The sequence below is a fragment of the Chiloscyllium plagiosum genome, chromosome 33 (genome assembly GCF_004010195.1).
Source record: "Chiloscyllium plagiosum isolate BGI_BamShark_2017 chromosome 33, ASM401019v2, whole genome shotgun sequence".
Taxonomy (NCBI): domain Eukaryota; kingdom Metazoa; phylum Chordata; class Chondrichthyes; order Orectolobiformes; family Hemiscylliidae; genus Chiloscyllium; species Chiloscyllium plagiosum.
In genome coordinates this window covers 28,295,692-28,320,481 of record NC_057742.1, presented here as the reverse complement: position 1 = coordinate 28,320,481, position 24,790 = coordinate 28,295,692, and the positions used below count along the sequence as shown (strand labels likewise).

Here is a 24,790-nt window from a genome sequence, read left to right as displayed (position 1 = left end):
CCCTCACCTTGACCTCTTTCCACCTATCGCATTTCCAACGCCCCTCCCCCAAGCCCCTCCTCCCTACCTTTTATCTTGGCCTGCTGGGCACACTTTCCTCATTCCTGAAGAAGCGCTTATGCCCAAAACGTCAATTCTCCTGTTCCTTGGATGCTGCCTGACCTGCTGCGCTTTTCCAGCGACACATTTTCAGCTCTGAATACAGAAACAACTCATCTTAATTAGGTCACGATCACTTATCACTAGGTCCAAGAACAACAACAGATCAACCATCCAACCATGAACAGATATTGCAGGAAAGAAATTGTTCATGATGCTCGAAATAATTCCTCACATTACTGTTCATTTTAGCTGTAATTCTGTGAGGAAAACTGATCCTAATGAAATTGAATATACTACCTATTTTTGTTTAGGGATCAATTTCTGGTATTCTATTCAATTATGGTACGCAGCTTCTTTAATTCTTTTAGATTGCTTCATAAGCATTATGCACATGTGCACTGTGATCTAAAAACTAGGTGCAATGCACAATATCCAGCTATATTAATAACCATTTGAGTTGGAGTTGCCCTTCTAATTTATCTGTGCTTTAGCAACCTACTGCCTTGTAGGCAGACTAACCAGTGATCCATATTGTTTCATATGAATTATTCATAACCTTGATTACTTTTTAAAAATAAAGCATAAATTAGTAAATTGTCTCAATACAATATAAATTACCTTTATTTTATTTAAAGTTCCTAATACATTCTTAACTTGAATTGCTAAAAGGGTCTCACGAGCAAGCATATGTGGTTATGGATTTCAGTGTATCTGTACCGAGAATCTCTGGTTTTAGTTGTAACTCTCCAGCAAGATAAAAGTGCGGACTTTCATTTGAAAATCACATGTTGTTATGTGAATACATTTCATAGCCAGCGATTAGTGTTAAACAGAATTCAAAGAAAAGTTATTTTGATCACAGAATTAAACTTATTTATATATATCAAATGGTGCAACAGGCTAAAATATGCAAGTGCATCAGTGAGTGCTTCTGTCACGGGCAGCAAATCTGATTCAATCAGTAAACAAATTTATAATTTTGAAAGAAATATCTTTCCAAAGGTTTCAGAATGTCTGCTCAGACACAATTTTCATGTTATGTTTAGACTGCAGTTCAAAAACAAATATGATTAAGTATCAATTTGTGATATTATAATTGCAAATACAAAAAAAAACTAATTAGGAACAAAAACAGAAACATAGAACATAGAAAAATACAGCGCAGTACAGGCCCTTTGGCCCTCGATGTTGCGCCGATCCAAGCCCACCTAACCTACACTAGCCCACTATTCTCCATATGCCTACCCAATGCCCGTTTAAATGCCCATAAAGAGGCAGAGTCCACCACTGCTACTGGCAGGGCATTCCATGAACTTACGACTCGCTGAGTGAAGAACCTACCCCTAACTTCAGTCCTATATCTACCCCTCCTTAATTTAAAGCTATGCCCCCTTGTAATACCCCACTCAATACGCGGGAAAAGGTTCATACTGTCGGCCCTATCTAACCCCCTAATCATCTTGTACACCTCAATCAAGTCACCCTTAAACCTTCTTTTCTCTAATGAAAACAGCCCCAAGTGTGTCAGTCTATCCTCATACGATCTTTCTTCCATACCAGGCAACATCCTGGTAAACCTCCTCTGCACCCGTTCCAATGCCTCCACATCCTTCCTATAGTATGGCGACCAAAACTGCACACAATATTCCAGATGCGGTCGTACCAGAGTCTTATACAACTGCATCATGACCTCAGGGCTCCGGAACTCAATTCCTCTACCAATAAAAGCTAGTACGCCATATGCCTTCCTCACCGCACTATTTACCTGGGTGGCAACTTTCAGAGATCTGTGTACATGGACACCAAGATCCCTCTGCTCATCCACACTACCAAGTATCCGACCATTAGCCCAGTACCCCATCTTTTTGTTATTCTTCCCAAAGTGAATCACCTCACACTTAGCTACATTGGATTCCATTTGCCACCTTTCTGCCCAGCTCTGCAGCTTCTCTATATCCTTCTGTAACCTGCCACATGCTTCCTCACTGTCAACAACTCCTCCGACTTTTGTGTCATCCGCAAACTTGCTCACCCAACTTTCTAACCCCTCTTCCAGGTCATTTATAAAAATGACAAACAGCAATGGTCCCAAAACAGATCCTTGCGGAACACCGCTAGTGACGGCACTCCATGATGAACCTTTGCCATCAACTACTACCCTCTGTCTTCTTCCTGCCAGCCAACTCCTAATCCAAACCTCCAACTCACCCTCAATGCCATACCTCTGTATTTTTTGCAGTAGTCTACCATGGGGAACCTTATCAAACGCCTTACTAAAATCCATATACACCACATCTACCGCTTTCCCCTCGTCCACCTCCTTAGTCACCTTCTCAAAGAATTCAATAAGGTTCGTGAGGCACCCTGCCCTTCACAAAACCATGCTGACTATCCTTGATCACATTATTCCTATCACTTACAATTCTCTCTAAGACTCTGCCCACAACAGAAGTGAGACTCACCGGCCTATAGTTACTAGGGTTATCCCTACTCCCCTTCTTGAACAAGGGAACCACATTTGCTATCCTCCAGTCTTCTGGCACTATTCCTGTAGACGAGGAAATAAAAATCAAGGCCAATGGCTCTGCAATCTCCTCCCTTGCTTCCCAGACAATCCTGGGATTAATGCCATCAGGCCCAGGGGACTTATCTGCTGGAAAAACTCAGCAGGTCTGGCAGCATCTGTGGAGAGACAGCAGAGTTAACACTTCGGCTTGACTGACCCTTCCTCAGAACTCACAGCTAACATAATTACTTACCTCGCATTTGAAAGGCTTTTCTCCTGAATGCTGAAGAGAGTGAACCTTCAATGACATACTACGCTTGAAAGACTTCCCGCATGTTTCACAGGTGAATGGCATATCTTTTGTATGGGCTGAAACAACAAATGTCCAAATGCTACAGAACAAAATTTATTGGAATCTTTGTATCATTACAGCAGTACGCATGCTTTTTCTATGTTTAAAAAAAACTCAATATTGCAAATAGTGTAAAATCTACAGGATCTCCTAAATTAAACATGTGTTAAAGGTTTTCGCTGTCATAGATCTTCAATTCAGCATAAAGTCTTTATATTATGACAAATTACCATGATTATAACCATGATTAAAACTATTTAATATCTACATTTAGTACGCAATTTTTAGGTATCTCAGTTGCAGCTATTTTGAGCAGAACCGGAGAAAAGCATTTATTTTAAGTTATTTTTAAATCAACCTGTTTGAACATCTTATGACACAGCTGTGGCATGCGAGCATGAACCTGGACACTAACGCAGAGGATGAGACATTGCCACTGTGCCACAAGACTCTTGTAGCATTTCATTGCTGAATATTAAATATCTACAAATGTAACCATTCAGTATATCTGGAGTCAATCCAATTTGAAGTTACTTACTTAAATAAAGATACAGGGAAGCTGGAAATTTTCTAATAGGAACATATCAACAAGAGTAGACATTCAGCCTTTTTAGAGGTAAAAAGCCCTGATGAAGGGCTTTTGCCCGAAACGTCGATTTTGCCTGTCCTCGGATGCTGCCTGAATTGCTGTGCTCTTCCAGCACCACTGATCCAGAATTCAGCCTTTTTAACCTGCTCTGCCATTCCACCAAACCATGACTGATCATCTACCTCAACACTATTTTCTTGCAGTATCCCATCTGCCTTGATATTATTAATCTCCTCTGTCTCGAACACACTCAATGATTGAACTTCCAGCCAACCACAGCCTTTGGGGTACAGAAGTCCAAAGATTCAACACCCTCAATGAGAAATTCCTCAACCATGATTTCAAAGGCCTATCACTTATTTTTACATTATGTCCCCAGCTATAAACTCAAATAGGGACAAATTTGTCCACATTCACTCTGTCAGGCCCCTATGAAACCATTGTATGTTTCAATGAGATCACCTGTCATTCTTGGAAACTTTAAAGAATTTAGACTAAGGTTCCTCAATCTTGCCTCTTAAGACTATCTTTCTGTCCTGGGGATTAGTTTTGTGAACTTCCATTGCACTCCCTCAATGGCACATATATCCTTCCTTTAAAAAGAGGACCAAAGCTGTACAGAATATTTTACGTGAAGTCTCGCCAAGATTAGCTGCAATTGCAGCTATACTTCTACTGAAATCCCCTTGTAATAAAGGCCAGCAATACTGAAGCACCAGCAAGCAAGCGGTCTGTGACTCAATAAGGATCCTCAAGGACACTTTCTGACACAACCTTCTCAGTTAAGAAATGTTCTGGGTTTTTATCCCTACCAACAATGAACAACTTTACACTCAGCACGTGCCATCTGTCAAGTTCTTGCCCTTTTACATAGTCTATCCAAGTCAGCTTGAAGCCTCTTTGCATTTTTTTCACATTAAAGCATAATTTGATGGATATCAGTATAGATTCAGTATTCTGCCTTTTTTTAGAACATAAGAAACAGGAACAGAAGTGGAGCATTTGAGCCCTTGAGCCTAACGCACCATTCAAGATGATATTGACAGTTCTGACTGGCTTGAAGTCGACATTTTTGTCTGCCTGTCGTAGTCCTCAACTCTTACAAGTTAATAATCCGTCTAATTGAATACACTTAATTACCAGGCCTCCACTACTCTCTGGAGTAAAGAATTCCAAAGATTCAGCCTATTCTCCCAATGAAACTGTTCCACCTGAAGAAATAAGTAGTAAGTGCCCCATTAAAAAAAAGGTGAAACAGATGAGAGAAGAGAATTCTGCTTTAGCTGAGATGACAGAGCAGAGCAAAGAAGAAAAGCCATGAAAGGAATAATTGGATCATAGGAAACAATACACGTTCAGTACTACTTTGACTAGGACGAGGAAACATTCAAGGGTTTTCGGATTCTGAAAGTGAATGAGCTAAAGGCTCTGCTCAAAAACTAAAAGTTATTTCAGGTACAGGTCCAGAAAAGGATTAAGTTCAAAAACTGACAGATACTATAGAAATTCTGATTTTAGTGGCAGTACTTTCACATAAATTGAGTACAGCTACTGCCAGAGGTGCAAAGAACTGCTCAACGGTCAGTGTTTGACTGCAGGTGCAAATGTTCAAAACAACTATTTGTGCACTATTTAAAGTTGTTTATATGTTCCTACTAGGGAATCCATTCACAAGAAACATTAATTCTACAGCACTAATAGCTCTAATATATGCCTAAATCACCTGCTTTTGAAAGATGCATTCAATGCATTGTTATTTTTGGACAAGTGATTTGAAGAAGTATATTACATCTAATCCTTATTACAGAGAAGGGTTTTGGGCATGGTCTCCTGCAGATAAAACTGCATTTAGGGAAGTAAAGTTAGCGGAGTTAGCTGGATGGCTGGTTTGCAATGCAGATGCTAAGAACATAGATTCAAAACTCACCACCATCTGTCCCTCTTTAATGAGGGGGGCGGGAAAAGAGAAGAGATTGAATATAGAGCTGACTTTTGAGTACACGGCTATGCATATAACTAGGATCAAGTGTTTTCAAATGCTCTGTGTTAGACCCAATATCTGCAATTGTTTTAACATTAGCTTAAGTAGACAATTTTGTCCTTTGAATATTAAATAAATTCTCAAAATGTAGACCATTGACCATAGAACATAGCCCAGAGCAGAGAACACTATCCTGTTTTTTTTGTTGTACTGAGTTAAGATCAAATCATGCACACACTTTGGAAGTACCTAGCAGGGGTTGTGAACGGTGTTCTCTTAGGTTATAACAATTATTCCAAAGACCATGTAGGATTGTCAAAACAACCTCTTTATTTAGTTTTATACTCTGTCAAATATTCTTTGCATAGTCTATGAATGCCAGTGCCACCATACTGGCCTATTTCAAGAGTCATACATGCTTAATCTATCAAGGATAGCTGTCTATAATGCCGATATGTCAGTTACGATGTGGACAGAATACAAACGTAAAACTGTTTATTTTATTTATGCAAGTTCAGTAGGAAGGGTTCCAATCCAAAGTTTAAAGACACTAGAAACAGCACGTTGAACTTTTGGTGTCATTGATCCCGACTGAGTCACTGTACTTGAAATTTTCATCTAATACAATTCTTTGACCCACCTGCATCCACCTATCGCCTTCCCACCTACCTTCCCCCCAGCCCCACTCCCCTATTTATCTCTCATTCCCCTTCACCCCCACATTCCTGATGAAGGGCTTATGCCCAAAACATCAACTCTCCTACTTCTCTGATGCTGCCTGACCTGCTGTAGTTTTTCCAGTGCCACCCTTTTTGACTCCAATTTAAACATTGGTCAATCTTGCACCAAATTAACATCAGAGAGATCTTGTCCCAAATCATCCAAGGTTGGATGAGATGTTCTAAAGTAGGTACTGGGATCTTTTCTAGTTATTGGATTGATCCAGTGCTCCCAATCATATTCATCTGGTTCTCAGTGATTCAGCCAGCTGAAGGGTTTTATTCAAAGAATTACAGTAATCACTAAGTGGATTCCCAGCCATATTATCTGTACGGAATGACATAATTGGCTTGTTTACTGTAACGCTTCTCTACAGATGTCAGGAAGTCATACCAATGAAAATGGTAAGGATGAGAATTATATCTTTCATTTGCTTTCTGTTTGCTGAAGAATTGTAAAACTCAGGATTGAGGTGTTTTTAGTATTCATAATAACTCAAAAGTATGTAGGCACAGATCTAAGAGATTGCTGTAATGTGTGAAAGACAAGGCAGAACTGGGGGGAGATGTACACAAGGAGGCAGAAATTATTCAATGAACTATGAGAAAAAATAAAGAGTGCATATTTTGGATGCTCAGGAAAGGTTATGGCCTATTGGCTAGACTATTAATTCAAAGGCCTAGGTAATGTTCTGGAGACCTTGGCTTAAATCCACAATTGTAGATGATGGAATGGGAATTCAATAAAAATCTGGAATTAAGAGGCTAATGATGACCATGAAATCATTATTGATTGGATTATTTTTGACAATGGAGGTTCATTGATGCCCTCTTCGGAAACATGCCGGCCTTACCTAGTCTGATATGTGTGACTCTTGACTCAAGACAACATGGTTGCCTTTTTAACTGGGATGGAAAATAAACACTAGTCTACACTAGTCAAGCCAACGCATGAATCAAAAAAAAAGTTAGTCTGATTGTACAAAGAAAAAGAGACAGTAGCATAGTTAGATTAGATTAGATTACTTACAGTGTGGAAACAGGCCCTTCGGCCCAACAAGTCCACACCGACCCGCCGAAGCTCAACCCACCCAGACCCATTCCCCTACATTTACCCCTGCACCTAACACTACAGGCAATTTAGCATGGGCAATTCACCTAACCTGCACATTTTCAGACTGTGGGAGGAAACCCACGCAGACACAGGGAGAATGTGCAAACTCCACACAGTCAGTCGCCTGAGGCGGGAATTGAACCCAGGTCTCTGGCGCTGTGAGGCAGCAGTGCTAACCACTGTGCCACCGTGCCACTCACGGAAAAAAACAATACTGTTTCTGCCTGGTTATTACACAAATATTTGCATTTGGAAATCAGAAAGTAAAGATCCTTGCTTGAATGTGAATATTTATCCATAATTTCTAGCCTTTAAAAGCTCTTATGTTGAGTTTAAATGAATGTTAAGTGTAACAAGCTAATACAACAGCCACAGAACGAGAGAATGAATGAAATCCCTGACTTGTAGGCTCTCAGTTAATATAGCAATTTTAATACAAAACAAATCATGTTTTCAAGGAAAGTACAAATTCAAATTGGCTGTGGAAAACCCTACCTAGACTAAAAACGTGTTGGAAATCAAGTCCCTGATGACAGGGAAAGTCCTGGGCTTGGCTAATAAAGTGGTTCAACGATGGAAAGGAGGGGTTGGGTTGGAGAGGAACATCTGAGTAGAGTGTAACCCAGGCTTAATAAATTAACACCTCTGTTGTATAAATTAACTTAAGCCTCGTCACCAAAGCCCAGACCTGTCAAAAGGCAAGGGATACCAAACTGTTAATTTAGTTTAATTTATTTGTTGCGGATGCACAGGAGAGATGCTGTTCAAGTAACCCCAAGAGAAAACATTTGGAGGGTACAGAAAAAAGGCAAGGGAGTGGTATCAATAGAGTTGTGCTTGCACAGAACTGGCAGATATGAGAGTAATAATGGCCAATTCTATTCTATCGCTACATTGTATACTCAGGCTACAGGATGCAAAGGCACAGCATACCAGCTATAGAAGATCTGGTCACAGAGTCCTGCTCTGTCCTAGCTGACACAGATCATCTCCAGTGTTGATGGTATTAAGTTCATCCAGCAGATAGTGACCGATGTATCTTACTCTTACTGCAGCCTTATACACAATAGACTTTGAGGATTAGCAGTTGAATGAATTACTGCACAGCACTCAACGTTTTCTCTGCTCTTGTACTTATGTTAATATGTCTGATTATACTTACATATCCAGTCAATGGTGACCCACAAAATGTTTGTTTTTTTTTTAAATATTTTTTCTTGAAAAAGAGATTTTTTAAATATTACAACAAATTCAAAACAATACAAAGAAAGAACAAAGTAAAAAAACCCAACCTGCCCTCATGTACAAATGTATAAATATATGTATTAAAAAAACTAAGTAAATAAATAATAATCAAACTAATAAATAGTAATAACTAAGATCATCCAAACAAACACTCATACAGTCACAGTTCTTCCTCCCTCAATATTGGACTCAAAACACAATCATTATGGCTATATAAAAGCCCTTATTAGCGTGGCAGATAAATCTGTGTCCAGGTAGTCCAAAAAGGGCAGTCACGTCTTACAGAAATTCAGTTTTGTGGTGTACCATACTTGTGAAGAAATCCAAGAGGATATGCTCCATAACAATCTTCCGCCAACCTGACAGGCCCAGGGAATTTTTGGATGACCAACCTGACAAGATATTCTCTTGTGCAGAAAGTGAGGATGTTGAAAAGTTTTTTCTTATGCACATCTACAGGGAACACACTGGGCTGGCCAAGAAGGAGAGATTGAGTCCTTCTCCACCCTCACATCCAAAATTGCACCCGCCACAGCGCTCCAGTATGCTTGAAGCCTACTACAGGACTACAGACAATGGTTAAGAGTGCCCATACCAACCTTGCACTTGGGACACTTTGAAGATACCCTGATTTAAATTTTGATAAATGGTCTGGTGCCAAGGGGACCCTGTGGAGAATCTTCAACTGTAAAGCATGGGTCCTATTGCAAATTGATATCTTTCTTGCATTTTCCCAAATATCTTCCCATGCCTCAGAGGAGACCTTCACACTTAGCTCTCTCTCCCACATCCCACAGAGACGATCAACCTCATCTGAGGGGGCACTCCCCAACTGATGATATAAAGTGCTGACAGAAAGTGTACTCTTAGCAATGAGTACCCTCCTCTGTCGGATTTGTTGGGAGCAGTCAAAATGTAGTCATCATTTGAATAAAATCCCTAACTTGAAAAAAAATGAAAGAGGTCCCTATTAGATAGCTCTTATTTCCGTGCTTACTGATCAAAGGACATCATTGTGTCTCCCTCAAATATACTGCTCATGCAAGACACACCTCTAGCTGCCCAATGTTTAAATCCTGAATCTATCATCCCCAGTTGAAAGTCCGGCGTACCCATTATAGGTGTAAGAGAAGATGTTTTGCCAATATTGCCTTCTCTCTGCCGAATTGCCCTCCATGCTTTAACAGTGTTGATAGCTATTCTGTTATGGCAATATTCCCAACTGTCCTCATTTTGTCCAAAAACAGCAAACTAGTAAGGGAACACCCTGCCAGAGGTTTTGATGTCTAACCATATCGAAAGAGAGTCCCCGCAAGCCCACTCACTCACCTAAGATAAAAGCGAACTTAGTTGATAGCTTTTAATGTAGGAGAGGTTCACTCCCCCCAATCTGTGAGGTAATTGCAGTTTGGCCAAATTTAATAAGAGACTGCTTACGATGCCAAATAAAAGAGCTCAACCAGTCTCCCGAATGTTTGCTTATCAAAAATCAGGGGGAGCATCTGTATAGGGTACAACAAGTGGGGGAAGAATATTCATCTGACCCAACCACAAGACTGGAAGCACCTCCCATCTTTGAAGGTCTTGTTTGATTTTGTCAAATAATTAAACAAAATTAGCTTTGAAAAGCCAATCCAGAACTGGAGTACTGAATATGCCCCCAAATACACAAAATTCCCGTGACCACTTAAATGGGAAATCTATATTCTTGTAAGAGCACCCATTGGCATAGCCTCCGATTTTGCAAAATTAATCTTGTACCCCAAAAAGGCGTCATTTGCACTGATGCATTGTATCAGGCGAGGCATCAAAACTCCTGGATTTGACAAAATAAAGAGGACATCGTCCACGTACAACAAAATCTTATGTAATTTTGACTCCACTTCTGGAGCTGATATATTGGGGTCCCTACAAATGGCCTCCGCCAATGGTTTAATCACCAATGTAAAAAGCAGTGGCAAGCGGGGACAGCCCTGCTGGCTGCCCCTAAAAATGTTAAAATTGCTTTATTGCTCCCCATTGGTGATGACTGCAGCAAGAGGATCACTGCAGAGAACCTTTACCCATTCTATAACTACTTCGCCCAAGCCAAACCACTCCAGAACGTAAAAAAAGTACAGCCACTCAACTCTCAAATGCCTTCTCTGCATCTAGAGAAATCACCAATCCCCGTATTGACTGTTGTTGACATGCTTAAATTACATTAAGCAGCCTTCTAACATTATTGGAGGATCTGCGGCCCTTTATGAAGCCCGTCTGGTCCTCTTTAACAATAGAAGGTAACACAGACCTCCAGCCTTAACGCAAAGTCTTAGAGGGGATTTTAAAGTCCACAATTAAGAGTGAAATGGGCCTGATTGAAGCACAGTCCTCCGGGACCTCCCTTTTTTAAGAGTAAGTGAAATATTCTCTTCTCTCAGAGTTGGCAGTATACAATCATGGCTGTATGAATCACTGAACATGTTGAGCATCAGGCCTGACAATGTGTTTATAAATTCCTTCTAGAATTTGCTGGGAAGGCCATCAGGATCGGGCGCCTTTCCACTCTGAAGCTGCTTCACAGCCTCCTGCACTTCTTGCTCTGCTAAGAGGGCATTGAGAAAAGACATTTATTCGGGGGTTACACCTGGGAACTCCAGATCATTGAAAAAGGATTGCATTTTAGCCCGCCCCTCCTCACAACCCTCCGATTGATATAACTTAAGAGTAAAATCTCTGGAATGCCACATTCATCTTTTTTGAGTCACATGTAAGGTTCCCAGACCCTTCCCCAATTGCTGTAATGGCTTGAGGAGCGCTCCAGTTCCTGCTGAGATAGGCCAGGCAAATACTTAGCATGTCACCATGCTCACAATCTTTGTTTTGCAAAAGAAAGCTCCTTCTTTGCTGTCTGCGTGAGCACAGAATTCCATGCAGATCGCAGTGCCTTAATCCTCTGTATCTTGACCGAGTGCCTGTCAAAGCAAGCCTTCTCGGCTGCCTTCAACTGTGCTTCAAGATGACGTTGCTGCTCATTCTTCTGCCGCTTCCTACTGGCAGAGTTGGAAATAACTAACCCCCTACACAGGTTTTGGCAGTTTCCCAAAGGACGGATGGGCTACTAACTGAGCCTGACTTAATGTCTAGGAATGCCTGAAGTTCCCTAGGGAAGTACTCCACAAACTTATTATCCTGAAGGATAAAGGGATCCATTTGCCAGTGCCTCGGACCCACTGAAACATCCTTAATCTTAACCAACAGGTACACTGGAGCGTGACCGGAGATGGCAATATTACCAATAGTACAAGATGTCACCAAGTCCAGGGTTGCCATGGGGGTCAGAAAAAAAAAAAATCAATCCTGGCGTGACATCTGTTTGGATTGGGAAAAAATATAAAATCCCTGCTTGTAGGGTGGAGACAATTCCAGACGTCCAACCCTAAGTCCATACACAGATCCACTAATTGTTTAGTTTGTACAGAGGGTATCGAGGGGCCTTTGGGCAACCTTTCTACTGTGGGATCCACGACACAATTAAAATCTCCCCCTATAATGATATGCTGGGACTAGAGACTGATCAGTTTAGAGAACGCATCTACCAGAAATTTGAGGGGATGGGCCGGAGGGCAATAGACATTTAAAACACCATATTCTCCCCAGTTTACCAGGGCTTTGAGAATTACAAACCTCTTTTGTGTCTCTTTAACACATTCTAATAACTTAAATGGGAGATTCCTCCTAACCAATATAGCCACTTCCCTCCTTCTGGTATTAAAAGATTAAAAGTAAACCTGATCTAAGCCATTCTGTAGTTTCAAATGCTCCCTGTCTTCCAAGTGTGTCTCCAGTAACAAAGTAGTATCCACCTTTTCCTTTCTAAGACTCAAAAGTACCTTCTTCCTCTTAATTGGTGAGTGACTCCCCTTGATTAAATGGTGTACCTGGAATATCAAGTCATTAGCCATAACCTTCTGCAGTAACATTTAAATTCCAGGGAGGAGGAACTTGAACCACAAATTGCTGTGCTTTAGTGTCACAAGGTCCATCAAACATAAAAACTACATAAACTAAAACCACAGTTAACAAACCTACACAAGCTGTCAAAGATTATATACACACAACAAAAACAAAAAAGCAAACCTACATATAAAAGCACCAATGGTGCTAAATAGAGGAACTCACCCCCTGCCCAAAAGGGGCCAACAGCCATCCCAAAACCCAATTTCCCATCCTGCTGCCAAGACTGCAGCACGGTCATTTAAATACCTGAACCGGGTATAAACTGCCAATAAGTAGGCATCCAGCCATCTCAACCATTTTCCCTCCTCCTAGCAAAAGCCGCAATGCAAACAAGTAGAAAAGAAAGAAAATACACCATGGAATAGCAAGATCAATAAAGACATTTTTTTAAAAAAGGATAAATACCCCACCCATGCTTGGGTATAACTTAACTTAGAAATTGACATCTCAACTGCCACCATAAATTTGGTTTAAACTATTATCAATAATAAAAAAAAAGAGGAAAAGAAAGCCCCAACCGGACTTCCTCCGTTTTTTAAAGAAAAAACAAAGATATATCCAAACAACACTACTATTTGTACATATTAAATTGTTCAGATTAAGTTAATTTGTCCAAAAAGTCTCTTGCTGTCTCTGACGTGTCAAAGAAATGTACAGATCCATTTTAGCACTGCCAGATACCCGAGAGTACTGGATCCCAAGCTCCCTTAGTCTTTTCTTGACACTGTCATAGGATTTTCTTTTCTGGATCACTGTCACTAACAAGTCCTGGAAGAACAATATGTTAGAGCCCTCATAAATTAGAGCCTTCGGATCCTTCCCCTGGATTCTGGCAGCTTCCACGATTCTCCTCTTATCTCTATCAGAGCTGACCTCCATGCTGTGACCCGGTGAGTCCTCCCGATCTTCAAGCCTCTCATTCCAGTCTCCAAGTTAAGGAATTTCGGCAACCAGTCCTCAAATTCCACCGGCTACTCACCTTCCTTACCCTTCAGCAGACCAATGATCTGAATATTTTTTCACTTGCCTCTGTTCTCGAGATCATCAACTTGGTCGCGCAAATTATGGACCTGCGTCTCCAGTGCTTGGATTCTATCCTTGGAGGAAGTGGTATCAGCTTCCACCACTGGGACTCTCTGTTCAACCTCATCTGTCCTTTTTTTCAGGTCTCCCAGCTGCTGTTCATGCTTCTACAACATGATAGAAATCGGGGCCAGCTTCTCCTCTATCTGCTTACCCAACATCTCACGAGATTTCGCGAGCTCGGTCAGCAGAGCCTGGTAAGTAATCGAGTCCAAGGAACCTGCAGGCTGGGCTGTGGGCCTACCCTCGGACGCTGCTCCCTTCTTCGGCAGCCCTGGACAGCAAAAACACAGGTAAGTTGATTTTCAACAGTTTCCTGGGACTCCACGTCCTTTCCAGAATCCCAGGATATCGCGATGATCTGGGTTGGGTAGGATAAAAGTTCGTCCCGCTTGTGCTGCAGTGCAGAGCTCTGATACGCAATCCTCCTAGATCGCCACGATCTTGGATCCCTCCCTCAAAAATGTTGACCATGGCAGATTCAGCAACTCATGGAGCTTTTGAAGAAAGATTAAATTCCCAGATTCCACTTGTTCCAAGTATTCAAAATGGTCTGAATATAATGAACTAACATTGGTCACATGATTTTTATCACCTGTAGTTATCTTGAATAATTGTTAGACATGATTGCACATGATAATATACTGGACTACAGTGTATTTGAATTGTACTAGAATTCACATTTTAAATTTTATTTTTATCAGGAATTAAATTAAGATATATTACAAAGCATTTTACTTTCCTCAATCCAAAGCAATACAATCATATTCTTAACTCACCGACCATATGTTTCCGAACGTGAGCCATTGTATAGAATTTCTTCTCACAAATCTCACAGGAGAACTTCTTTTCAGCAAAGCCATGAACAACTTTGATGTGCTCATGGAGGGACCAAAGCTTCTTGAAAGATTTACCACAGGATACACACTTTGTGGGGGGAAAGAAAAGGAATATTTTACAATTTTGACTTACAATAGGAGTATCTGGCTATACAAAATGCTTGGTCTATCCTGCATCAAACACCATTTCATCCCTCCTCTCCTTTAAACAAAACAGTGTCCCATTTTAGGGTACTTCCACAGGCATTGCTACTCTACTAGCACTTCAGCCAAATGACCATTGAGGCTAATTAGCTGCTCCTCAAAATGTACTCTCAGCTAGACCTAAAAAGTGACAGTCTGTGATTAACTATTATTCACACTTGGTCCAGAGTAAGAAGAAGTGCTCAATTTTACCAATAGTATTTGCAAAAAAAAAAAAATTCTCAGTACTACTACTTCTACTCTCAGGCAGTTCATTTAAATTTTTATAACCTTTCATTAATGTGTAGAACAAAATATAATTATGCACAGTGGAACAATATCCTTTCCAAGTCTGATGCCATCCACTTTAAATCCAAAAGACAGATCAGTATCTTTTTTCTTTAAATGGAGAGGAAATAGGAACTTTTGAGAATATTGAACATCTAAGAAAACAAATCCAAATCACAAAGCGCGTGCACAAGTACAACAGGTATTTTATCAAAGCAAATGAAATGCTAGCCTTTATGTCAAGGGAATTGGAAAGCATTTGTTGTATACAAGACCTTGATCCAACCCCAGCTAGATAGAATGGCATTCATTTTCAGCATTGCACCTCATACAAGATATATTTGGCCTCAGCAAGAAAACAGATTTACTAGAATGATACTATACTGTAAGGATTAAATAACGATGCAAGTTTGTGTAAACATGTCTTGTACTCCCTTCTGTTTAGGAGGCTGAGATATAAAAAGCTGTGGATGAGGAGTAAATGGAGATAAGATACAGATCAATGATCTAACTGAAAAGCTGCACAAGTTCAAAAAGATTGAATGACCTCTCCAGGTTTCTATGTTCAGAGACTTCATTTTGACTAAGTAGGTTACTTGATCCAGTGACTCAGTTATGCATTAGATAATCTATAACCAGGGATCAGTTAAGAAAATTAAGAGATCCAGATAAACACACACCATTTATGTTGAGGTTTGTGTAAACCTAAATTCGCTGTTTACACAAATCAATTCATCGTTTTCTTTCATCTACACAGTTTAGATGCAGTTTACCAAGGTTTGGGGTTCCAAATATGACCAAAAAAGGTATGTAGTTAAACCAGCTAAAACTGCACTTCAAAACGCAAATTTCCTACTGCCCACACAGCTTTGGTCACCCCACCTAAAAGGAAGCAGTTATTTAGAGCTTTTTATCAGCCCATCAGTAACATGGAGGAGTGGTGTGATTTAGTCTGGTTCAGATATCATTCACCAAGTTGTCCATGCAGGATTGACTTGTTTTGAAACTTCCCATCATGTAAGTTTTGAGCCACTTGATCCTTCTAGGAGGATAGTCACTAATCAGCCATTAAACAACGGAAATAGGGACAGCAGATACCAACGATTCATCATCAACAAGATGGCTGGCCACTACTCTCACCAACATGATTGAATGATTATCTTCAGACAAACAGCATGGATATACTGTTCAACCACAAAAATTTACAGCCACATCATTTTTCACATTAATAACAACATGAAATATTTTGAATGAATAATTTTCTTACACAAAAATATTGTCAATATAATAAAGCACAAATGTATGAGACAATAAATACATGGAGATACTTAACATTTAGGTTTGTGATAAAAGTTGGACTCCTGTGCCATCTATGGGCAATATGAGGTAACTGCAGAGATGCTACAAGCAATGCAAAACACTTTAAACACTTTGTAGAAGTACTGAGAAAATTGAAGTGCATATGCTTTGGAGATCTTTAGTTTAAGCACATAGAGTACATTTTGGTTAAAATGAAAATTAATGAGAGTTTCCATATTCAAAAACACTGAATACAGTGCATTCATTTTGCAGCATGTCAAGGTACTTCACCTAAAGCTAACTACAGAGTGTGTTTCTTTTTAAAAAAAAACACACACCTGATATACAGTACAACACCCAAAAGATTAAGCTTATCTTCAAACTGTGGTATTTCATTCTATAGTAAAAATTAATTCAGTGTGATTATTTGCAAAATAATTCTTTTTAAACTTTTGAAAACTGAGCAATTATTTAAAATGAAGCAACAATTCTAAAGATGTGGAGTTACTTTGTGTTCATAATTCTGCAAATACATCATCTAACCTGATATGACAGTGGAGTCATACAAGAGCACCTTCACTACTGACAGATGTTTTGAGTGAGGGACTTGTCCACCTGCCAGTGATTACTAGAGAATCGATAAAACTATTGAACAATACAAGGTAACTCTCCTGGCAACTTGGCCAATACTCCTACAAATCATTAACATCTCATGTGAACTTACATATAATTAAGTATTGCTCAGTCCACCAAGGTCATGTCCTATGTTATCATCCTGGCAAGAAGTCAACTTTAAAGAAATAAACTGCCCAGCAATCAACTTAAATATTTACATGAATTTCATTAATTTTTATTGTAAGTAACTGTGATCAACACAGATGACGTATTATTTAGTAGACAACCAATGCACAAAACTACAGAAAAAGTATCATCCCGTTAACTAATTAATGCAATCAAAAGCTTTACAAACCGCTGGTATATTACACGAAGCTCTCACTAGATGAAGCTATCAGGCTCTACAAAGTCCAAATCTCTCCTCACTTTTTCATGTTTTGTGCCACATCAGGGCGAGTCATAGTGTCCTGTTATACAGCATTCTTAGTATCCTCAAACTGACTTCCAGCTGCAAGATCTACTCTGGCAACCTTTTCTTAACTCACCAGAAGTTGTGTCTTTTCAATCTTCTTTCTGACAGAAACCAGACTATCACAAGCATACTGCTCTCACAACAGTAGCTTCTCTGCTTCTTCACCCAACATCACATCTTTCCTCAGGTCTCCTGATTCTGAGCCCCTCCTGAAGAAGGGCTTATGCCCGAAACGTCGATTCTCCTGTTTCCTGGATGCTGCCTGATCTGCTGCGCTGTTCCAGCAACACATTTTCAGCTCTGATCTCCAGCATCTGCAGACCTCACTTTCTCCTCTGAGCGTTTGTGTCAAGTTGAGAAACTGGCACTTGATTTTCCTTTGGCTTTGGCCTGGGCCTCTTATCTATGACAACCAAATTGCATAGATGGATCTCAGGGCAGTTAAGGAGGATTTCACCAACCCCTAGACCTGTGCATTCTGTATCACTGTAAATTATAAGAGGTAACCTGTATAAGTCCCCTGGGCCTGATGGCATTTATCCTAGGATTCTCTGGGAAGCAAGGGAGGAGATTGCAGAGCCATTGGCCTTGATTTTTATGTCCTCTTTGTCTACATGTTCTATGTTCTATGTTCTATGTTCTATGTTCTATGTTCTATGTTCTATGTTCTATGTTCTATGTTCTATGTTCTATAACCGTATGGCAAAGTTCCACATTTGTTCAAATTTTAAAAATTACACGCGGAGGAAGTACCAAAGGGGCATTAATCTGCATTGAGAAAACTGGTTTTACAGCACAAGTTCATTCCATGTAAGAAATCTTTACAGCTGAGAGAAAGAAAACTTATCTTTCCAAGCTTGAAATAGGATCAAATTCATATGTGTCAGTGCCTACACTTTAATGTTGTTACGACTTTTGTTCGGACAAATTAAAATGCTACAAGTATTAGAATTGGGCAAATTAAAAGTGCACTTTGAAAATATCCACTAGGGTTTGATTCAAATCATTTCAAAAATCTAAAACATAAATGCATCACAATAGGTAGTTTGAAGGATATCAAGTGGATTTAAAACAAAGTCCCAATAAAATCAATGAAAGGGGTTTAGGTTATAGGTTTGCTCACTGAGCTGTAGGTTTGATATCCAGACGTTTCATTACCTGGCTAGGTAACATCATCAGTGGCAACCTCCAAGTAAAGCGAAGCTGTTGTCTCCTGCTTTCTATTTACATCTTTCTCCTGGATGGAGTTCCTGGGGTTTGTGGTGATGTCATTTCCTGTTCAGGAGGACTGGCACTCCAACCACAACGCCATAAACAAACACATAGATGGCATCTAGATCTATCAACCCCTCAGAAAACGAACAGGAAATGACATCACCACAAACCCTAGGAACCCCATCCAGGCGAAAGATATAAATAGAAAGCAGGAGACAACAGCTTCGCTTCACTTGGAGGTCGCCACTGACGATGTTACCTAGCCAGGTAATGAAACGTCTGGATGTCAAACTTACAGCTCAGCGAGCAAACCTACACCCTAAACCTCACCCGGAGCTACAAACCTTCACAAACCTTGCAAAAATCAATGAAAGTTAAATCCCACTAAATTAAAATTTCATGTTTCAAATTATATTAACACATTAGCCTTCTTTAGAAGCCATTGCTCATTATGAAGAATACTCTTTGTTGGGTAAGGAAAATCTATAAAGGATACAGATTTATGGCAATTGTTCTAATTGTTTGGATATTATGGCCATCTTAACAGTAAATTTAGATTCACATTATATAATGGTCCACATCTTCAAAAATTAAAAATTAATGGCCTTAGTTATGTTTGCTTAGAAGTGTAAAAAACTTTGCATCTAACACTTTAGATCAAAAGGAAACCAGTAGAGAAACTTAATGTAAGTTGGAGGGCCATTTTAACGATATCATGTTGATTCATTCAGCATCACTTTGCTTTAGCATCATTTTATGCAGGATCCAATCACCACCATTTTGCGTCAGACTTTCCCGATCCTGAAGACACTATCAACTTTATCCCATTCCCTTCCTAACTTTCACCTTGTTCCTGAGCCTCACGTAAAAGAAAGAGTTCAAGAGAGAAAGCAGTGAGAAAAAGAAAGACAGCCTGCATGAGAAGTTAAAAAGACAGCATTTTTTGGTCACTATTTTAAATGTATTAGAAATCTTAAATGTACTAGAATTAAATTGTAATAGAAGTTAATTCATTTACTAATAATAGGAATTCTGGAATGCACAGTCTTTCAGCATATAGTGTATGCTTATATTTCGTACAGAAAAAGGTCCTATAGGGTGTAACTAAAACTTTAACAGATTGAAATTAAAGAAAATCTAATTTCCATTAAAAATAAGTTGCAATTTTTGAAACTCACTTTACAGTATTAATGTATTGCTGTAACTAAGTTCTCCCTATACAAAACTTGGGGGAATTCAATAACATTGTAAATTAAAAACAGAGTGTAGGTATGGACTAAGTCAGATTTTATCAGAGCAATAGCAAATTGTCAAAGCCAGTGGAAGTGGAAGCTGTAGAAACAACTGCAGGAGGAAAAAAAAGTGTTGCTGAGATGGAGTTAATGGAATAGATGAGGATATTGCGAGGTGCACATAGAAAAGCAAAATAAGTGTATTAATGAGCGGAGCTAGTAACTAGTCAAGATTTTATAATCATTAAATTGTTTTAAGAACAAGTAATCAGAAACGCAGTCTTCCTTACTAAGGGTTACATTGTACTTTGCTCAAAAACTACATTAATTCATGTAAAACTCTTATCTCACTTTTTAGATTAGAATCAATCTAAACATCATAGCATATACAGAGAACACAGGGGGCTAACACCTTCAACATATTGTCTAGCTATCACCATTGTTAACAGCTAACCGGAGAATGCAACTTATTTAAAAAAAAGGTTTTGTGATTTACACATGAAAGAAGTCAAACTGTCATGGTATTCTAACAGATGAAAGGCTTAACAGAATCAATTTTTCAGTGTATAATTTCAGTTACATCACTGTAAATTTTTGCTATAAAATTCTGCGTTAGGATTGAGCCCTCCACTACCACCTGATGAAGGAGCGACGCTCCGAAAGCTAGTGTGCTTCCAATTAAACCTGTTGGACTATAACCTGGTGTTGAGAGATTTTTAACTTCCTTACTATCGGTATAGTAGACAATTTAGCATGACCAATCCACCTAAGCTGCACATCTTCAGACTGTAGGAGGAAACCCACACTGATAGTTGCCCAAGGCTGGAATTGAACCCTAGGTTCCTGGCACCGAAGCAGCAGTGCTAACCACTGTGCTGCCCTCAAAAATACATTTTCAAACAAGAAACAGAAAAGCTCCTAACTCAGTCCAGGAATGAAGTTCAGCTGAATAAACACACTGTAGGTTTCAGTCAGTCATATTAAAGGATATTGGGGGCGAGGGTTGGGGTGAGGAGAGGAGAGAGAGAGATGGTAACCTCCTAGAAATCTGCCTAGAATCATGTCCCGAAGACTTCATACTAAATCTCCCCAATAAACAAATCCATATTAACTGCTAATTATGGAGAAAGAAACAAATTGAAGCTTATTCAAAAGTTAGGGACTACCAGACTCTGTTACACAGAGGGATTCTGGGAGATGACAACCCAGAACAGATACTACTATGCCAAGTCAGAAAAACAATTTGCTTTGAAAACAAAACAGAACACTGGTGAGATGAAATTCCAATTTGGAGAAACTAAGCTTGTGAAGTGTTAAACACCATAGAAAATTGCCAGAGGGTACCTTGCTATACTGGAAGTCTATTTGATTAAGCTTATAAAAAGGTTGATTAATGGGAACTTTAATTTAAGAAGAGACTGAAATACTCACCATGCAGGGTAAGGGCAGGGAGAAGAGATCCTATTAAATCATAGGAGCTCAGGACTCAACACGATAACAGTTAAAAATATGGTGTAATGCATTAGGCATGTTTTTTAAAAAAATTGTATTAAGACATCAAAGGGAATACCATTTCTGCAGTTTGGTGCAGGGCTTCCCAAAGTGGGTCAAGACCCCAAGTGGGGTTGCGAACTAAAATTTTGGGCTCACAAGATCCAAAGCAATAATAGACCATCATGGTGTTCTGACTGAAGTATAGCAACTGCACACCACACTAACAGACAGGCTCAAACTTACAAAGGGCTACCCCTTACTCTCGCAGGTTTCCCTTCAGTTCTCACTTGGGTACTACGATAATTTTCAAATCTCAAAGTGGGGTCGTATCAGGAAAATGTTTAGGGAGCATTGGTTGAGTGTATTATTTGCCAACAAGAAATTTTTAAAAACATTCATTCATTCTTCAGATGTGAGCATGTATTGTCTATCTCTATGTGCCATTGAGAATGTGCTAGTGAGCTGCCTTTTTGATCTGCTGCAACAGACCCAAAATACAGTTAGAGATCGAGTTCCAGAATTTTGACTTTGGATCTCTTAAGAAATGCCAGGGTATGCTATTAGCATTGTATCAAATAAGTGTCGATGCGTCCAAATTTTTTTCAGATTACCTTGATCCTCAAAAGTAAAAGGAACTAGTATATTTATCGATTTTCACAACCACCAGATGTCTGAGTGCTTTTTCAGCCAATCAAACTTTTTTGGGTTGTTGTCACTGTTGTAGTGTAGGAAATAACAGTAACTAATTTGGATGCAGCAAACACTCACGATCAGAAGGCGACAATGAGCAGATAAGCCATTTTCGTAAAGTTTACTCAGGAATAAATGATGGTTAGGATATTTCAAAAGAAGAGTGGGGGAAATTGTGTTACAAGATCTTTCACATTAATCTCATCAGATAGATCAGGCCTTCAATTTAACTTATTTCCAATAGTACAATACTCCCTTCATCCTCCTTTGGACTGTCAGCTTTAATTTGGATACTAAGCCTTACAGTGCGACTTTGAAATCAGTACCTTATGATTCAGCGAGAGTGCTACCAAAAAAGTTGCAGCTAACTATATTCAAGGAGTATAATAAAACAAAGAAGAAGCATATATACTAGAGTTCGGAAACAAAAAAAATTGCTGGAAAAACTCAGCAGGTCTGGCGGCATCTGTAAAAAGAAAACAGCATTAATATTTCTTCAATGTTCAATGAATGTCTGCACTGCCATAATACCACTCAAATACTCCATGTATGAGCACTGACACGAAGAATGCTAGTGGGTAATTTCACTGCAGAGACCCTGACAGCCAAGTACAATCCTGCACTTGCTCAGTGTACCAGATCTGATTCTACATTTTTCTTCTACCCAACTCAGAGATGCTGAAGACAATGGTAATGCCCTTCACTCAGATTAAACATTTATTAGAGTGTGAACTTGGCATTTTCCTAATGTATATGGATTAGATGAGTATTCCTTTTTCTGGAAGAAATATTTATTAGATATAACTTTTCTTATGTAGTCAAGTTAATATGCTGATATAGAAACATGTTAATGCAGCTTTTCCTTTTTAAAAAACAGTAATAGAATTTTCACATTACAATTTGGCATGCTAGTCACCTGCATCATCATTTGTGGTCAACTTGTGGTATCATTTTCAGAATTGTTTCAACTTTTGTAATCCAGGGTCAGCACGAAACTGTTCAAGTCTGGACATACTACAGTTTGATGCTGAGTAAAGGAGTGAACACTCTGCCAAATTTTATAACATTATCTTTAGATAATACATTAAATCTCTTGCTTGCACAGTGCCAATTTGGTAGTGTAGAATTTAAGCCTGCATCCGCTATAAAACAGTCCACACTAATTCCAAGTAATTCCCAGATAAAGACACAAATGGGCAGTTTATTAAATCACCTAGAACCTTGACATACAGGGTATAAAAAAATAGTTCCACTGAATAGGACGTGGAGGTGCCAGTGTTGGACTGCAGTGGACAAAGTCAGAATTCACATGGAACCAGGTTTTAGTCCAACACGTTTATTTGAAATCACCAGTTTTTGGAGCACTGCTCCTTCATCTTCACTTGGCGGAGCAGTGCTCTGAAAGCTTGTGATTTCAAATAAACTTGCTGGACTACAACCTAGTGTCATGTGACTTCTGACCTTATACACTGAATATGGCATACAGAAAAATGGATATGAATACTCAAACAAATTAGAAAAAACTAAACAATTCTCACAAAATTGTTATATCTGGATAGGCACTGTTCATAGGAATCCTGGACGTGATAGGGGATTAAATTGTGAACAAGAATCACTCTTTGCACCTGCAGTAAACAGATATGTTTGACACAAATGCTATCATACACATTCAAAAAGTCCACTCTTCCTATTACCTTAGAGTCCAGGCAGCTTTTAGGAAGAATCCTCTTACCCAGAGCTAACCCCATCTGCACTATCCTTAAAAAGAAAATTAGGATTGTTGGACAAGATAATGAACCAAAAAGTTTATTGCCGATTCCATAATAAAACTCTGCCAAATTTAATAAATTATCTTTATGTTAAATCTCTTTCCATTAACATTATGCTACTGTCAAATTAGCCTGAATGGGCATGTTTTGGAACGCATATTTTTGAAAAGTACACCGGATTAGGTCAAAGGAAGAGTAGATATCTAAATTATCCTTACTAAATAACAAACAATTAACATTTATTTTAATTTTTTAATTTTTAAAAAATAGTCACAAAGATGAGCATTTTAAAATCATTGTTTACTAAAGACGTAAAGATGATCAAAATCTAAATTCATTAAACAAACTTGAAAGGACTTTAATCATGCAACAACATCAGCCAGTTAAAAGAGAACCACCCCTGAATATACAGTGACAGATTTTCCAGTTTTTAAAAACTATTTCTCAAATTGGCCCTAAATTGTACATCGAAATGTTAGATTTACACAACAGAAACAAACAACTGTGATATTCAGGATATCATGCAAAATATATGAAATGAATTGAACTTCAACCATATTACATTGAAGTTATTTGAACAGAAACACTATCAAACAAAAAAAGGTTGACCAGAGACTAATTCAAAAGAGAAATAAAATAGCTGACTCAGGAATTCATTCTATGTCTAGATGAACCCTTACTGATGTCACACTTCAAGATACCAGTCGAGACAACTGCTATAATGGTTTTGCTAGACTAGTACCTTGCTAGTCCTTGATGACACATACAAATAGTTTCTCAAGTTGTTATTCGTTACATTCTGATCACATTAAATCTCATCGGAAAGCATTAGAAGCTAAAACAATGAATTCGTAATTGCATTGAAATTCATTTTTTAAAAACATAACATTGGTGTTTATCCTTGATAATAACTGTAATGTAACTGAATCACAAGGATAATACTGATTCAATATGCACAATGTTATCTCAATTGCATCCATTGTCCATATTCCATTAAATGATAA

At 38.9% G+C, this 24,790-nt stretch overlaps 1 protein-coding gene across 5 annotated transcripts in view; it reads right to left on the bottom strand.

The window, feature by feature from the left end:
- Window positions 1–24,790, bottom strand: part of LOC122539965 (zinc finger protein 652-like) — a 63,056-nt gene that overhangs the window by 3,915 nt on the left and 34,351 nt on the right. For all 5 annotated transcript variants that reach the window (XM_043675195.1, XM_043675198.1, XM_043675197.1 and 2 more), the window contains 2 exons: window positions 14,470–14,617; window positions 2,862–2,977 (listed from right to left, as the gene is read on the bottom strand). In XM_043675195.1, coding sequence (XP_043531130.1) covers window positions 2,862–2,977; window positions 14,470–14,617 — 264 coding nt within the window. The remainder of the gene's footprint in view (window positions 1–2,861; window positions 2,978–14,469; window positions 14,618–24,790) is intronic.